The sequence below is a fragment of the Asterias amurensis genome, chromosome 6 (genome assembly GCF_032118995.1).
Source record: "Asterias amurensis chromosome 6, ASM3211899v1".
Taxonomy (NCBI): domain Eukaryota; kingdom Metazoa; phylum Echinodermata; class Asteroidea; order Forcipulatida; family Asteriidae; genus Asterias; species Asterias amurensis.
In genome coordinates this window covers 18,196,418-18,215,418 of record NC_092653.1, presented here as the reverse complement: position 1 = coordinate 18,215,418, position 19,001 = coordinate 18,196,418, and the positions used below count along the sequence as shown (strand labels likewise).

Here is a 19,001-nt window from a genome sequence, read left to right as displayed (position 1 = left end):
TGTCAAAAAATGTGTGCAGATGACACTGCATGCTATGTGATGATTTCAATGGTACTGGTTCCCGGTTGTCTGCTTGTTGTGAAATTGTAAAAAGTGTGTGAACCAGCGTAAATAGTTTCACTATCTTTTCGTCTAGAGAGGGCGCTCGTAATTTTCCTGGGACAACCACTTTAGCGCTGCCCTGGGTTTAGCAGAAGCTTGGAGTTTGCTTTTTTAAACCTTTGCTCCTAAGGTCCCTTTTCAAGTTGGATAATGTCACAAAATAATTAAACTATTTTCGGGTACACCTTTTTTCAGCAGGGTTGGGGGATTCTGGCCAATTTCAACTGAGTTTAGGTTAGCATTTCTAGTCTAAGGCAAGATTTATGCAAGTCGAGAGGGAAACCCAGAGTAAAAAAGAACATTAATTTGTTAACCTTTAAATCCTTTCAGTATTTTTTGTCATAACTTTTTTAAGGATTATTAATTGAAAAATGTAAAGAATTTCACAAAATACATTAGAAACAAAGGTAAAATCAAGTAAATTCAAAGCTATTTAAAGGCAGTGGACACTATTGGTAATTACTCAAAATAATTATCATCATAAAACCTTTCTTGATTACAAGTAATGGGGAGAGGTTGATAGTATATAACATTATAAGAAACAGCTCCCTCTGAAGTGACTTAGTTTTTTAGAAAGAAGTAATTTTCCACGAATTTGATTTTGAGACCTCAAGTTTAGAATTTGAGGTCTCGAAATCAACCATCTAAACGCACACAACTTCTTGTGACAAGGGTGTTTTTTTTTTCATTATTATCTCGCAACTTCGACAATCGATTAAGCTCAAATTTTCACAGGTTTGTTATTTTATGCATATGATGAGATACACCAACTGTGAAGACTAATCTTTGACAGGTACCAATAGTGAATGCACAAGACTGTGAACATTATGGCCCAAAATTGAGAAAAATATTAAAAGCGAGATTTGTATGTCTGAGTTGAATGCTTTGAAAGTTATAAGGTGCCAAAAAGTGAGTGTAAGGATGCCACATTCAATGTACGTTTCGTGTGCACTAAAAAACAAAGCTTGTGAAATTCTAGCGAAATCTACTGGCTAACGATGAAAATGATAAAGAAAATTAGGAAATTGACGGGGGAAATCGATAGTAAAACACAAGAGAAGACAATCTAAAACATATTCATGTTCAGACAATTAACAACTTTCATTTATTAAAATCCATTGTCTAACTATTTGATTAAGCAATAATTAACTCATTTCTTAAAAGATCGACGCATTTCATGTCAATATTCTTTTTATTTGGGGGAATAAAGGATAAAAGTCACAACAAATTGTTTTAAAGAAAAATTGCACTATAGTTTTCATAAGTACTATGAACGAATCCAAATTTAAAAGGGTAGAATAATCCAAAGATTGACAAACTTATTAATCCTAAACTGATGTGACACCGATATTCATGAATGGATTGAAAAGTTCAAAAGAATAAACAAGGCACTTAACACTAAAGTTTTCCATTTAAAATTAAAGTAATCAAGACATTCATTGAGCAAAAAAATGTACAATATCATTTGTAAAGAGAAGCTTGTGAGTTAAGAAATCAGGGCCCAATTTCATAGAGGTGCTAAGCACAAAATTTGCTCAGCATGAATTTTCATCCTTGATAAAAACAGGATTACCAACCAAATTTGTTGCATATTGCTTGATACTGGTATTCAGCTGTTGTTTGCTTATGCTGAAAATCCTGTTTTTATCAAGGAAGAAATTTCATGCTAAGCAAATTTGTGTGCTTAGCAGCTCTATCAAGTTGGCCCAGTTCTGAATAACAATTCGTTTGTGCTAAAAACTTCCCAAATTTGGCCAAAATGGCAGCTACAGCTGCGGCTATGGCTAGATCACCATAGCATTATGTGTTTCTATGTTGAGGTATAAGACATCCTTAGCAACACCCTTAGCTATAGAGGTAGCCGGAGCCACAATTTGGATTAGCCTTAGCCTCAAAGGCAGTGGAAACTATTATTAATTACTCAAAATAATTGTTAGCATAAAACATTACTTGGTAACGTGCAATGGAGAGGTGTTAATAGTATAAAACATTGTGAGAAACGGCTTCCTCTGAAGTGACGTAGTTTTTCGAGAAAGAAGTAATTTTCCACGAATTTGATTTTGAGATCTGTTTTCTTTTCAAAATTATCTTGCAACTATAACAACCAATTGAGGTAAAATTTTCACATGTTTGTTTATTAATTTTATGCATATGTTCAGATACACCAAGTGAGAAGACTGGTCTTTGGCAATTACTATAAGTGTCCAGTGTCTCTTAGTATAAGACATCCTTAGCAACACCCTTAGCAATTGACGTAAAGCTGTAGCCTTTAATATACACAAATCTGGAACTGCAGCAAAGTTGTATCTCAATTAAACTATTTTGGATGACAACCCTTTAGCGCCCTCTTTGTGCAACATACAGCATTATTATTACGTAAAAAAGTGTTTTTTTGCGCTTACAGCAATAAAAGGTCATAACTTCGCATTGTTAGGAAAAATGGTCTTACTTTACATCAGGAATATATTTTAAGTCAACCATTGGTCGACTACAATTTGCATATGGAAAGCACAATGAATATTTAACAGCATTTGTTCAACTGAGCCTCGTGATTGGCAGCATGAAATAGCAGCAGGTTGCATCATCACTGAGGGCAGTGACTTGACTATCGTGTGCCAGACAACTGTTTCATGTCTATTTATCAGCATCGGAAATTGTGATTTCTAAACTGGCTATTAATGCAGAATGATACAAATATTCTGCTCCAAGATTTAGCTTTCCAAAAACCTTGAGGTCTACATTATCCAAAAACATGCTCGCTAAAATGTTGGCAACTATAAATCACACATGGAAACAATTGTTTGAGACAAATCTAATCTGTAATGTCGGCTTGTTTACAAAATTGGAGATACATGTTATGCTTACATGTGAATGAATACAGCATTTACATGCAAAGTTTGCCTAGGTTTCCTTAAAATAACTACAAAATGCTGATCTCTTTTTTTTTATGGGTACCGCTTTATTTTGGTTCAAACCATTTTATGGATGTCTTGGGCAATAATTTTATCAGTAAGGACTTTAAGGTGATCAGAGACAAATTACCAAACAGAAGAATTCATTTTCATGGAACTCTATACACAAAGGTTCAAATTCTCCTTTGATTATTGCCCCATTAAAGACAATGGACATGTTTGTAAAAATGTCAAAGACCAATACCCATAATTGATATAATCCCAACGAGTGCATAAAATAACAAATGTGTAAACATTCTAGCTCAATTGGTCATTTAAGTTGAACAGAAAATAATGAAAGAAAAACAACCTTGTTGGAAACATTTGTGTGCTTTCATGAGATGCCTGAGAAAGGCTTCTGACTACATTAACGGGACACATTGCCTTGGATCGGAAGAGTTGGTCTATAAAAAGCGTTTGTTACCATTTGCTATACAATGCATGGCTGGAAAGATGTAAAAGTAGAATACAATGATCTACACAAACATGCCTCGAAACTGCACGGTTTTCCTTTTACCTCGTTGACTAACACGGTCGGCCATGTGTCAAATTTTTGACTCCCATAAATGGCCGACCAAGTTAGTTTGCAAAGTGAAGGAAAACCACGCAATTTTGAGTCAATATTGTGTGGATCATTGTATTCTACTTTTAAAACATCTTTCCAACCATATGCATTATATAACAAACGGTTACAAATGCTTTTTATAGACCAACTCGTCCGATCCAAGGCAAAGTGTTCCTTTAAAGAGGGAGTCGTTTCTCACAATGTTTTATCCTATCAACAGCTCTCCGTTGCTTGTAACCAAGTAAGTTTTTATGCTAATACATTTTTTAAAGTAATTACCAAACATGTCCAGCGCTTTTAAGGGAACCAGATGATTGGTTGGATTAGACATTCCCACAACAAATCAAGTTGAATATTTAAACAACTGATAAACATACACTACTTGTTTAACTATAGTATGGCCAATATGGGAATTATGAAGACCAAAGAAATATTGTGTCAAACAATTCATACACTTATATAAGCTCTTGTGAAATATGATTTCATAAACAGCTGCATTGTGTTAACACACTTTTTCAAACATATACATTTTCCTAAATAGTGTTTGCTTTTAAAGTAGCTATAAAATATTCAATGAAAAAAGAACTATCTTTGTTTAATGAATAAATTCATATAATGTTGTTAAAGGCTTATAAATTGTTAGGGGTTTGGATTTTTCTTTGACTACAATTTCACCTCTTGTAAAACAGGGAGAAATCTTGGTTACACGTAAAGTAAACAAAGTTGAAGGTTGTTCATCGATAATTAACAACTTGGGAGATTTCTACTTGTAGTATTTCATTCAAAAGCCAATAAACCTTTGTTTTTTGGGTACCGTACTATTGTTATAATCCTACATAAATATAGATATTAGCAATAAAATGAACGCGTGAATATTTCATTTGAGAAATCGCAACAAAAACCGAAGCAAATACGTCAACGCAATCTTAGAAACATATTGGACAGAAACGTTTCTCAGATTCAATTTTTTGAAGATTTTTTTGAAGATTTTTTTCAAACCAAATAACTTCAAAGTGAAACGATTTACAAAAATGCTATACAGTATCGAAACTGTTGTACTTCTAACCAAGTAAGTTTTTATTGCTATTAATTTATGAGTTATTACCAAACGTATACCTTCCCTTTAAGATTCATGTTTTAGTACAAAGGCTGTATTCCTGTAAATTTTCTGATCAGACAGTTGTTTTTTTGCTTGAGACAATGAGAATGATATTTACAGCCATGACACCTCGTCATATCCAAACTCATTATCTTAGTTTGACTACTGGATTCAGTACTGCAAAACTTAATACACCCGGTGATGTCATGATGCTATTTTCAACGGTCTATTTAAATACCTCAACAAATGAGACCTAGCCAAGTATCGAAGAAAATAGCAATGACCCTAAGATGATTCTTTAACTAACCCAATTCCGTCATTGACCGCCCCTTTAAAGACACTGGACACCTTTGGTAATTGTCAAAAGACCAGTCTTCTCACTTGGTGTATCGCAACATATGCATAAAAAAACAAACCTGTGTAAATTTGAACTCAATTGGTCATCGAAATTGCAAGATTATATGGAAGAAAAAAAACCCTTGTCAAAAAAGTTGTGTGCTTTCAGATGTTTGATCTCGAGACCTCAAAATCAAATTCTGAGGTCTCAAAATCAAATTCAAATATTTGAGTAGAAAATTACTTCTTTCTCGAAAACTATGTTACTTCAGAGGGAGCCGTTTCTCACAATGTTTTATACTATCAACAGCTCTCCATTGCTCGTTACCAAGTAAGTTTTTACGCTTAAATTTATTTTGAGCAATTACCAATAGTGTCCAGTGCCTTTAAAGCAAGCCAGAAATTACCACAATAAATTGCCATGTCTGATCTACCTTTGCAGTTACACTTATTTCTGGACTCCACTTTGCCAGATCTGGATCCATCAATTGCAGGGTATTTTGGCTGTTAACTTCACTCTGGAAAGCATTATTTTGTTTATGTTTGTTTAAAGATGCTATGTCAGACTTTTGGCCCCTAACATTATAAAGTAGATTTTTTTGAGTGAATGGTATTTCAAAGAGTATCACCCGCTCTAATGAAAAAAAGGTTAACTTTTACCTTTAATGGTCAGGAACCATGACAAAAATTTAAAACGTTTCTTATAAAACACATAAGAATTAGTCATGTGATATATTGTCGGGATCCCGACAGAAACTAATTTTGAGGACTTTATTTCACTGCTACTAATAATTGGCGGACTTTTTCGAGCAATGGCTCAAATGAAAGCTTGTAACTTTCTCGACCCCCATCAAAATACCTATCGAATTTTAAATCAAAATTTTTTGGGTCAAATCGGCCAAAAATCTGACATAGCATCTTTAAACAGCTCTATGAATTTGGGACCAAGGGATAACAATGAGCTCCTGTAGTGGAACATGTATTTGATGTAATTATAGGAATTACATATTCTATTACAATGAGTAGGGCAGATGGCCTTAGCTTTCGATCCAAGCCGGACCTTCTTCCGAGGCATAAACAAGTACAAACAAATACATATCCATTTATAGAAAAAAAGAGGGGAAAGGGATTAAGGGAAGGATCCAGAAAAAAAGTGGGAAAATTATAGCCAATTAAAGTTTCTATTTTAGAAACAATTGGTGGCTATAAACCAATAGGAGTAAAGTGGTGAGGACAAAGGATGTTCAGTATGAAAGGATGCATTACTGGACCATTACATTGTCTGTTTAGGTACAAATCGGAAGGTTCATAGGTATTCTCTGGATTTAGCTAGCTGTACAATTCTACTAAGATGTTTCATATCATCGTTAGCTTGTATTTGACAATATTACAGTCATAATAAGTCAGACTCTAGGAGTCCCTCTTAATTTTTTATAATTTTCTTATAAAAAGGATAATAATAATTATTCAGACCATCTGATGGTACATCCTCCATTAACCACTCGTATATATCACTGTCATATCACAACCAATATCTCAACTTCTAAACATTTGATTTTACAGGAAAACATCCAGTATGAAGTGGTATATGTACACAAACTAAGGCTCGAAGTAGATACAAATTTTTGTTCACCTGGGGAATTCCCCCAAGGGAAGAGTATTAAGTGTACCTGGGACTTTCTTGGAAAGCTGGAACCATGTTCTAGACCTGGATCCTACCGGGATCCCACTGGGATCCTGCCGTGATCCCGCCGGGATCCTGCCGGGATCCCACTGGGATCCTGCCGTGATCCCACCGTGATCCTGCCGGGATCCCACTGGGATCCTACTGGGATCTCACAGGGATCCTCCTGGGATCCTGCCGGGATCCTGCCGGGATCCCACTGGGATCCTGCCGTGATCCCGCCAGGATCCTGCCGGGATCCCACTGGGATCCTACTGGGATCTCATAGGGATCCTCCTGGGATCCTGCCGGGATCCTGCCGGGATCCTGCCGGGATCTCACTGGGATCTAGCCAGAATCCCACACTGGGATCTTGCCGGGATCCCACTGGGATCCCGCCGGGAGAGAGAAACCCCTGCGATCCCAGTTTATGTCAATCAAAAAAAAGAATTCCCGGCGGGATAATTCATAACCGGGATCCCGGCGGAAAAAAAGTATAGATTAATTACAAAGAAAACAGCAGCTGTTACTTGTGCAGCTGGGTCCATTTAAAAAAAAACCAATATTGGCAAGCAATTTTTTTTTTGCAATAACCATCAATAAGTTTTAGCTTAACACTAAGCAACAAATCAGCTTTATAGTGGGGTTATGAACGAGGAGTATAATTTTGCTTCGTACATTTTTTAACTGCAAGCAAAAAGTTAACCTTTTCTTCACAACAAGAAGATTGGTTACTGTTTGTCATGTTATTGTACACTGTAAACCCCAATACACGTACAACAAATTCCAAGTTTTTTTTGTTCTCATGGTTTAATATAAACCAGTTATTATAAATTCGTTTTCATTAGTAGAGGCAAACATTTAATCTGCAGTGTACAAGTATTGTAACCTAAATTAAATTTATTTTTGTAATAACTGATAACAAATGTGACCCGCTCTGTGAAAATGAAGATCTATATTTGCATGGTTAATCTTTAGAGCACTTACTTTTAGGCTATAAAGCTATGAATACAACAATTTTGTGATCATACTTATGTCTAATTGTATCCTTTTCCGCGAAATGGTAGTTTTAAACATCACTTTACTTGTAATTCATTTTTCAGAATACATGATGTATTGGCTAATTTCAAATGGAAGTAACTCAACAACGCGATACACCCCAAAGCTAAGACATACCAGATTACTGTTGTTGGTGTGTTCTTTCCAGCCATGCGTATAACTCAATCCTTGAAATTGTCAACATCTGACTCATATTCACGTAGCGGGCCACATGTTAGAAAAAGCTAAATGTGTTGTGTGGTGTTTGTGTTATTGTTTGTTTTACTTCTTTTGTCAAGACCAGAAACACAATGATCCACCAAAAGAACAGCATTTTTGGAAGGAGCAACTTTTAGACCAATCCAAAAACTCTGTTGAGCAATAGCAAGTTACCAGCCAAAATGACATGTAATGAACATTGATCATGACTGGCTCCACGGGACCGTCTGCTTACTAAACTAATTGTCCAAGCACCACTTTCTGCTTCTTAGTTTTCAGCTGGTAATAGGCTGAAAAAGTCTAAATCATATTGGAACATTGATGAGTTTGATTCTATTCCTCTGCATGTTTTAAAAGAAGTGAGGGGGTTGGGCATCGTGGCCGAGCGGTCTGTTAAAACCAACCCCTTCCATTTACCTACCCCCCACCCCCACCCAACTCTTCTTTTTCATCCCTTGCTTCTTACTTGCTCTCTTTCTGTTCACATATTTCCACTTGAAAATTCCATTACACCTGGGCCCCATTTCATGGCTCTGCTGTTATCAAACTTTGCGCTTACGATCACCATTCTCCGCTTACAAGCAAGCGCTAAATTTCTGCGCTACCCGAGTAAGCATAGAATGCCCAGTAATGTGGAGTACGCACACGCACTAGCCAAAATTCCCAGCTAACCAGTGAAACATGCTTGACGTAAGCACGAAAATCTTTGCTTTTTAAAAGGCTGATTCTTTGCTTACGATAAGCAGAGCTATGAAATTTTGCCCAGTATACCAGTTTATGGTGTTGAGTTGTCATTTAGCCTTTCGAGGAAGACTCTGCTAAGGTCAAAACTAATATAACTTTTAAAACTAAAATCAGGTGTGGTGAATAACACTTCCCTTTTAAACTGAATTTTGACTAAGTCAACTGAAGACCTCTCGTCAGTCAGTAGGAACCCAGTATTCAATTTCAAAAAAGAAAAAAACTCCTGGACTCTCATAAACCTGCCACAAAACTACAAAGATTACTTGATCCTGCTGTGACCTTAAATATAATATTATAGTTAAGTTGATGGCTCAAAGCTCAATGATTATATAAAGATTTTTCTCTTTTTTAGATGTGGGTAGGGCTAAAAGAAAAACATAATTCTTTTCAATAACAACTTATGTTTATAACATTAATTATATACTATTTTTAGGGGTTATATACAGGTATTGGTGTGTTTATGAACCCATTGACGGAAGCCGTTACTCGGTGCCATTTAACTGTACTTTCCCCATAGAGCTATATACAAGAACTAGAGGGTGCACTGGCCTATATACGCGCCCCAGCATGAGCACAGGCGGCCATTTTCTAAGTTGACAAAACTGGCATCTCACAGCGTGTGTTTGTGCGGCCATTTTGTAAGTTGAACAAACAGCATCGCGTGAGCGTTCAATACAAAAAAACTCACACGTGTTTTTGATATTCAACGCGCGTACAGAATGGCGCGCTTGTCATCTTGCGGTCCCGTCGTGTTTGTGCAAGCAGCATCACCAGTGCGCCCTCTAGTTCTTATATATAACTTCATGACTTTCCCTAACTCATAACCTTTAACCTCCAACAAACCCAAATGAACACCTAACTCTATACTTTATGCACCCAATGTAAAGTTTATATTCAGACTTTGCCATATTATTTCAATGACATTGAAGTCACTGGTAAGGATTGGATTCCTGACCAGCCAGAATCTTTCAGGATTTCTTTTCTCCTTTGGAGCTGATAATGTTTCGTCATCTTTTAGGAATAGACCTTTGCCATGCTGCCTCCATCTTGGTCATGTCCCTCGTATTGAATAACAATAATGAATGCTAATGATCATTTTGCAAATAGGATCCGGACTATTTTGTTCTTTCAGCCTCGGTTTGGTAACATTGATATCAATGAGAGATATTCAAGATGGCTGCTTCATGATAAAGGTCTATAACAACAACACAGTAACACTATAAAGGTGTTCAAACACAGGCTATGCCTGACAAGTCTTCATTCACCTTGATCACAATCAACAACCCTGACTGGCTTACACATTTTGAGAACCAAAACTGTTTTTTTTTTATTTTATCAAACCTTACTGTTTGAGTTCAGCATGGAACGATGTGCCTTTTGCCTTTATTCACAATATGAATGTGATTGTTTTTGACAAACCAAGGCATACATGTAGCACAAACACCCCGTGCACTAACTAGTGTCATCAGGCCCATATACGCCAATTGCTTGTCGATATACGTGCAAATTGCGGCCAATAAGCAAAACAAAAACTTATATTTAAATTTCATTATTTATCTATCAATTTGATTATATTTTGTTTATTTTGGTACTGGGTTGGGTTTTTTGTGTTCCAGTTTTCAGACTCAAAGTGTGTAAGCAGATCAGAAATTGACATTAAAATAAGCACTCCCTATAAGTAAAATGTAAAAAACTACTTATGCTCAGCCCAGGTCTGCTGCAATTTGTGTTTTCCTACTGTTGTTCCTCTCCAGCGTGTCGTAGCATGTCTTACACACTCTCTCCGGTTCGTAGAGTTGTTCATGGGGTATGGCTGTCATGTAGTTAGAGCAGGTGTTACAGAAGATCTGCCCACAGCTCCTGAAAGACAAAAAACACTCAATCAAGCCCGGTTCAAGCCCGGTTCATACTTCCTGCGAATGCGAAGCGAACTTTGGTGACGCAACAATCGGTACGCGCTCCATTTCCCCTTTGTGATGCAATGAAATTCGCATCGCACGAAGCATTCGCAGGATGTATGAACCGGGCTTCAGTAGTTGTGATTTTTGGTTGAGCAGGGGTGAAAGTCATTGCTAGGGGGGTTGTGGCCGCGCAGATAAGAGCATCGAATTTCTAGCTCAGGTGTTTCTGTTCAGCTGAGTGTGGGTTTGAATCCCGGTCGTGACACTTGTGTCCTTGAGCAAGACACTTAACCATAATTGCTTCTCTCCACCCATAGGTAAATTGATACCTGTGAGGGCAGAGATGGTTTATGTGAATGGATTAGCTTACTCAGTCAGTTTCCCTTGTGGTTTGACATTTTATAAGTATTTGTAAAAACCTTTTAATGTTACATCCTGAGGTTTCTTTTGCCAAAGTTAGAAAACTTTGGAAAGCCATAAATGCAAAACAATAAAAGTTTGTAACAATGTTACACAAGTAGTTCAAAAATAGTGTTGATAACAAAGTCACCAGGTCTGGACATCAATTCATGGCAACAGCGTCTCTTTTACTAATTTTTAAAGGAACACGTTGCCTTGGATCGGGCGAGTTGGTCTTTGAAAAGTTTTTGAAACCGTTTGTTTTGAAATGCATATGGTTAGAAAGATATTTTAAAAGTAAAATATAATGATCCACACAAGTATCACTCGAAGTTGCACTGTTTTCCTTTTATGTAGATAACTAACACGGTTGGCCATTTTATGGAGTCAAAATTTTGACTCCACAAAATGGCCGACCGTGTTTCTTCGCAAAGTAAAAGGAACATCGTGCAAATTCAAGGCATGTTTGTGTGGATTATTATGTTCTACTTTTAAATTATTAATCCTATTTTTAACCATTTATTTTTCTAACCATTTGCATTTAAGACAAATGGCGTCAAACGCTTTTCAAAGACCAACTCGACCGATCCAAGGCAACATGTTCCTTTAACATTCTGATGTTGGCTTTACCTGCAATGGTGCTTCCTAAAGACCACATTAAACTGAGCATTACACTTGAAGCATTGGCTAGCGGCATAGTCTGGCATCCAGAGTGTTCGTCTGGCTTCAGTCTCATCTACTTGTTCCCATGAGATGTCTGATTGTAGTGAGCCGCAGCGGGACGAGCCGTCGCGGTCTCTCTCTACTTCAATATCCGAGCAGAAAATCTACAAATCATCATTGTCACAAAATAGTAATAATAACAACAATAAGCAGTTCTTTTAGCGCATACTACAAAAAACGCTTGAATTTTTACGCCACAAATCAGCGAAAAACAGAGCTGTGTCGTCGAACTAACTTTTCACAAAGGATTCGCAGTAAGTATGAACTGGCTAAACTACTTCAAAATATATGTATTAAGCTTTGGTTCGCGTTTTTGTCCTGTGTGACCAGGGCCCAATTTCATAGAGCTGCCTAGCACAAAAATTTGCTTAGAATGAAATGTCTTTCTTGATAAAAACAGGATTACCAACCAAATTTCCTATTGTTGCATATTGCTTGTTACATGCATTCAGCTGTTGTTTGCTTATCCTGAAAATCACGTGGAAATTTGGTTGGTAATCCTGTTTTTATCCAGGCAAAAAATTTCATGCTAAGCAAATTTTTGTGCTTAGCAGCTCTATGAAATTGGGCCCAGGCCTTATGTAAGTCGTAAACACCAATTCGGACAAGACCTTAGTTCTACTAAAGGTACTCACAGCTTTCTCTTGGTAGAGCCCATTGATTGCTACAGGGGGAAATGGAGGTCTCGCGTGAGTAGATTGCTGAACCAGCTTCTGCATTCGGATTAACTCTTGACGTAACATCGTCACCTCATCCTGGTAGCCATGGATCAAGCCTAGCAATCTCTCCTGTTCAGGTGCAGGCACCGTAGTCAGGCCATCGGCGTCTAAATGACGTCCGACCTTCAGACAACTCGAAGAGCCCTTGATGGGCAACGAATCTGAATCATTTGAGGACAGGCAAGGCTTGGAATCGCTGCCTGAAAGTGGGCTAGACGGGGCAGAGTAGAAGTTTGGGATGCTGGAACTAGAGGCATGCCTCGTGTTTTGGTTATCGTCATTCCGTAAGTCGGGAAGGGATTCTGAGCCGCAGACAGACATGTGAGTGTTCCAGAAGAGTGGCCTGTTCGGGAGTGGTAGAGTTGTGGTTATGTTTGAGCATGTCAAGTCTGATGTGCTTGTGCTTATACTAATAGAGTTGATTGTTTGTTTGGCTGACAGGCCGTTATTGGCCAAGCTGTCTGCTGGATCAGTATCAACTCTCAATTCCAACGGACTGTGTCCGTTTTCATTGCTGGCATCAGCGTGTCCGTTACACTCATTCCAATGATTAAGATCCTGGTTACCATCTCTACTGATCGAGTCCCCAATTAGGGTGTCCGTGGACCCGTTCATAGGGCCATCCAGGAACTGCCGGCTGCTGCATTTATGATGCCTCGGTGTCGAGGTCCTTGAGCTCCCTTCATAGGGTACATTAACAGAGTCATTATCACTACAATCGCCATTAGGGAGTCCGTTTGAGTGGCCGTTAGTCAGACACTCTGTGTTTGTCTCCGTCTCCGACGTAGAATCCACCTCTCGGTTGAGATCCTCCGATCCTTTATTAATAATCTCATCTGAAGAACTAGTTTCCGTGTCTTGGTCAATCTCATCAGCTTTCACCGCTGTACCGCTAAGCTGCAAGTCGGTGATCTTGATGCCCTGAGGTGGGGAGCCTATCCTCCCTCCATCTAACTTGAGCTCACTCAGGTTGGGATCGCTCAGTCGCCTGACTAAGGGGCTCCCTTCCACAATGCTCCCTCGCCGACTCTCCTCTTCCCCCTTGTGCAGGTCGTCCACGGAGCGAGTGCGCGGAAGTTTAGCGCCCTCTGTCGATGCTGCCTGCTTAGCTTTCTGTGAGTTTGAGTTGACATCTTCGCAGGTTGCTGGGGCGGAATCTGACAGGAATACCGCAGCCCAGAAGTTCAGTGTGCGTACATTGTAACCTGGATACAGGACCTATGAGAAGATAAAATCACACCGTTTAGAATCAAATTAAAGAACTAAAGAGAAAAACATTTCCTTAGCAAACCCAAATACCCTAAAGCCGATCCATTTCTAAAATTTGACCTTAGGCGATCCAAAAATAGTAGGCTTCTGATGGATCCAAAGACCAATCCACAAACCCAAGTTTTAAGTTGATATGCCAAGGCTTTCTTGAGTTATAGTCGATGATTGCACACATTCATGCAAGCATGCACGCACACATGCACAGTGTACAAACTGAGTTGAAGTCACTCTGTAGACATTCTGTACACTTAAGGAAAACTTCTATTCTTCAATACTGTAAATAACACTGTTCGGCCATGTGTACATGTACATGTAGGTCAACATTGTGTTTCCAATCCCTACATTATGTGGAACTCTTCTGTTCTAGGGTCCACACTTCGCATGTAGTCCACACATGTCGGAAACAATTTGCCCATAGATAGGCATAACTTGAGGTAGTGCTTTCTGCTCTACCGGCTAGGCTTCGAATTGAAGATACCCAAGCCTACATTCGTATGGACTGTGAAAGGGGTAACCCTGTTTCAGCCCTAGGAGTAGGTAGCAATGGCCTCTGAAAAAAAAAAAAATTGTAGCCCACACCTTGAAGTGGCCTTCAGGCCTTGTGTGTCAGGCAACTTGCATAAAAAAATAAAAAAAAAAACTAGAGTTTAGAAACATTCCGTTTTACAATGTAAACAAATCACCATTTTAAAAGATAGTCTCATTGCAAATACATCATGTACATGTGTACATCCTCCTATACCAATACACTTTGACTCAGTAATATGTCCCTGTGGATAAACCATCTTAAAAACAAATTGCAACCACAATTTTCAGCTGATCAAAACTTACCGTTTCAGTTGATGGAGCAAAGAGGAAATTCCGGTATTTATGTCCCTCAGTGGTGAGCAGTGACCATACAGAGCATGTACGATCCTTGATGGAGTGCTTGGCTCGTTGCTGTTCGTTGTTACAAAGAAACGTTCCAAACAGACAGGAGTAGGTGTGTTGGACCAGCTTCACCTGTTTAGTGTCAAAAACAAAGACTTTCAACCTTAGGGGCTATTCTGAATACCAGTCAGTCTGGGGTCATTCAAAATTGTCAAAGTTTTAAAATGTCAACTTTTTTTCTCTCTTAATTGTGAGGTGGGTGGGTGGTTCAAAAGTACTAACTGAACGTCACAGGTATCGTGCTCATTTCTGAGCAGAAACTATAAGCAGCTCTATAAAAAATGGGCGCTGATCTTAATCTCTGGTTCAATGACTTACCAGGAATGTTTGATTGAACTCAAATGACGTTGGGTACTGTAGAATGAATTGATGTACACAGTCCAACCACTGCAGGAACACCGGGCACCTCTGATTGGTGTCGTCATCATTGGGTTTATGACCGCAGCGATCCCCAAACTTATGCCCAAATTGCAGCCATTCTCGCTCTACTAAAACTTGAAAGCCCTGCATAGGGAAAGACAAAGAGTGAAGAATTAATCACAGATGCGAGAGAGAGACCATAAATTTAAATCTAATCTTGGTGCAAGACATCATTGTTTATTATCACTCCACCATTGAGATTTGCTATGGGCCATGTAAGCTACTATCCCAGAGCTGCCAACATTTGTATCTTGCAATCAGGGAGATTTTGTCGAACTATCGGGGAAAATTTTAGAAACACATTCAAAGTATAGAGAAAAAGTTTCCATAATCAGGAAGATTTTCAAGTTTTTTTATCAGAACATAGCAAGATTGGCGGTTTTTTTCAGGAAACTTTCTGCACTAGACAAGTACATCCTCACCGGTTTCACATCAGGGTTTCTCAGTGATGTAGTTGTAACATAAACATTCACCCTGAAACCCATTTGTGGCAGTAAACTTACAGCCACTGACACCCTAAACCACATTTAACGCCTATTGATCTTTTGATCAAATACAAAAGATCGTGTTAAAAACTCCTCATTCCCAAACCTGTGAGTACGAACCCGAGTTTGTCGTAGGCAAACTTGGGCTCTGCACACATTTATAAAATTTTATTTATTGGGTGTGTTGGATTAGCTTTCCCATGTCGACCCCAGTGTGCTCCTTCGAGGTGAGCCCCTGACAAGAGCTAATCGAACAATCACTCGCCCTCTCGTGGTAATGTCATGCACCTCGGGCCAGCCCAAAGTGACTGTTCCACAAGCAGGGTACTTGGGGCTGACCCGGGGGAGCCCCTGGAATGACGTCAAAGCTATTCGAAGGTACCGGGGGCAGACCGGTGTTGACCCTGGTAAGCTTATCGAATGTACCCAAGAGAGAAACCAAAGAGAAACCAAACTATTTTCCTTTTAAACAAGGTTTTAGGTAAATCATGAATTTTAATGAGAGGAACTCCTTGACTAACCTCGAGTGTTCTGTAGTAAGGATCCAGCAGGAGCTGAGCCAGAGCTACAATCTGTGGTGTACGATCCCATCCGTCAGAGCAATGGACTACTACTGGATTGGCGTCCTTGTCTACCGCGTTAACTACCACAAGAGCTGACTTGAGCAGGAGAGAGAGATGCTGTAGCCATTTAGTGGCCTCTAGGAGAGATAGCCAACTGAAGAGGACAGAAAGGGGAGGAAAGGTGTTAGTGGCATGAAAGATTTGGACTTGCCTTTCAGACCATGTCTTGCTAAGACTCAACAGCTCAGTAAAGGCACTGCAGCCGATTTCACGAAATGCTAGGATGAATCCTAACTCGAGTTAAGATGAGTAACCCATCCTAACTTAGGATGGGTTCAATGCGTCCTACGTATTTGAATACGGAACTTTACTCGTCCTAAGTCCTAAGATTAATCCTAAGTTAGGAAGAGTTTGGTGAAATCGACGGCTGGACACTTTCAGTAATTACTAAAAACAATTATTAGCATAAAACCTAACTTGTTAACGAGTAATGGAGAGCTGTTGATAGTATAAAACATTGTTAGAAACTGCTTCCTCTGAATTAACTGTTGTTTCCAAGAAAGAAGATATTTTCCACAAATTTGATTTCGAGACCTCAGAATTAGATTTTGAGGTCTCGAAATCAAGCATCTGAAAGCACACAATTTCGTGTGACAAGGGTGTCTTTTCTTTCATCATTATCTTTCATTTCTTTCATTAAAAACTTCAACGACCGATTGAGCTAAAATTTTTGTAGGTTTGTTATTTTACGCATGTTGAGATAAACCAAGTGAGAGGACTGGTCTTTGACAATTACCAATAGTGTCCAGTGGCTTTAAATGAGGTGCATACCTTTGTTTTTGAAACCGTTTTATTGTTTAAATCCTACATAAATAAAAAATATATACAATGAACTAACTTGTGACACTTTTATTTCTCAAGGTGGTCACGTTGTTTAGACATCGCAAATAAGAAATGACGGGTCTTGCATAAACCTTTGGCAAATTATCACAATCACTCCTTGCTTTTGCCATAAGTACTATACAAAGGTTTAACAGAAATTCACATACTCTTTACCTAGGCAAAATGATTCACCCTATTAACAACAATGGAGTCCAAGGTCCATAGAACCGAGTCATAAAAGCTGCAAATCAACTTGGGCCTAAATACTTACTTGGGCACATCTGACGTGTTACTACATATGTTCCTTACGCCTTGAAAGCTTTTTCTGATGGAATGAATGTTAGCGAGACCCATGAACTGGATGTCACATGATGGGTAATATTCTGAAAGTAATCACAAACAAACAAAAATACAAAAAGGTTAGAAAAAGGTAGCGGTAAGCCCGGTTCATACTTCCTGCTCATGCGAATTTGACGTGAATTTGATGTCACAACTCCAGTTCCGCTGAGATATTCGCAATAGAGTTGGGCACCACTCAATGCTTGCAAATTATTTGTTGCGAATTTGTGACTTCAACATTCGTATCACATTCACATTCGCAGGAAGTATGAACCAGGCTGTAGTCAAGTGCAAAAGATTGAAGAGCTGTTGTTTGTGGGTTCAAATCCCAACCAGGGTGTTCATTTTGTGGTTGAGTTAGATTAGCACAGACATGATAACTATTCCTTGCAAACACTCAGTGTATGCATTTGTTTCCATTTTCAGCTTATGGCGGGAACTAATTAACATAATTATGCAAATTTGAAAGCTTTCCAATACTTGGATTTTCGAGGACTTTTGATATGTTAAACTTGGGTGTCTATAAAACCCAAAGCAGTTGAAATCAATTCTGTTGCAATTTTTGCCAGGTCCAGCTGCAGTATGGCTGGACTAGTAAGGCCAAGTCATACTGCAGCGATAACGAAAACGATCACGATCACGACGCAAAGAAAACGCATTCTATTGGTTGAATAGCTCCACGCAGAATACGCCCACGCTCATTCAACCAATAGCATGCGTTCTCTTTGCGTCGTAATCGTTATCGTTTTCGTTATCGCTGCAGTATGACTCGGCCTGTAGGCTCTAATGGACATTTCAGGCTATTTAATCACAATTTGTCTTAATTTTTCAAAGGGCAACAAAATCCGAAGTAGGAAGAACATCATGCATGTAAGTGGTTAAAATCGGGGCACTAGATCTGTTCGTCAGCTCGGTGCTATAAGATCATTAATTGTAACATCAAATCCATATCAATCAAATGCAAAGGGTTCAGAAAAATAACTCACAATCTAAAAAGTCAAAAAGAAAAAAAATGTTTCTTTTTACCAAACTAATTTTACAAACTACTTTTACTAAATGCACTCAATTTACCAACTCCAAAATTATGCAAAAACCAATGTGATGAAATTCATACCAACTGCATAAACGACCTTATTGACCCCTTGAACGCACATCTCACGCGGCAACTGCGCCACGCTCACCAGTTTGGTGGTCACAAGGTTCACGTGTAAACGCCGCATCGCCCTAAAATGCGCACTTCACTGAATTACACACAGTGACATTGCCCACCAATATGGTGCATCTAAGAGTACGTTTTGGCGACCCCAACCGAAAGCTGTTTCTGACGTCATAACCAAAACGGTAACCGAGCTCACAACTCGGTTATCGTTCAGTCTGGACAGCAGAACCAACGACCAACAACCGAAACAGTTTTTGGTTGGGGTCGCCAAAACGCACTCCAAGATTATTCTGATGATGACGTCAGGTGAATCGGGTCAATAGTCCTGCCGTCGATTTCACAAAACTCTTCCTAACTTAAGACTAATCTTAGGACTTAGGACGAGTCCCAACCCTGCACTGTAGCATGCAGACCTTAAGACTAATCCTAACTCGAGATAAGACGAGTCCTAACTCTTTGTGAAATCGACGGCTGAGCCAGCAAAATGTTGCTCCT

At 38.9% G+C, this 19,001-nt stretch overlaps 1 protein-coding gene across 1 annotated transcript in view; it reads right to left on the bottom strand.

Moving 5' to 3' along the window:
• Positions 1–1,228: 1,228 nt before the first annotated feature.
• LOC139939050 (phosphatidylinositol-3,5-bisphosphate 3-phosphatase MTMR3-like) overlaps positions 1,229–19,001 on the bottom strand; it is a 48,298-nt gene continuing 30,525 nt past the window's right edge. The window contains exons 10-16 of the mRNA XM_071934766.1: positions 17,280–17,391; positions 16,085–16,280; positions 14,977–15,162; positions 14,560–14,730; positions 12,376–13,677; positions 11,648–11,844; positions 1,229–10,577 (exon numbers count right to left, since the gene is read on the bottom strand). Coding sequence (XP_071790867.1) covers positions 10,421–10,577; positions 11,648–11,844; positions 12,376–13,677; positions 14,560–14,730; positions 14,977–15,162; positions 16,085–16,280; positions 17,280–17,391 — 2,321 coding nt within the window. The 3' untranslated portion in view covers positions 1,229–10,420. The remainder of the gene's footprint in view (positions 10,578–11,647; positions 11,845–12,375; positions 13,678–14,559; positions 14,731–14,976; positions 15,163–16,084; positions 16,281–17,279; positions 17,392–19,001) is intronic.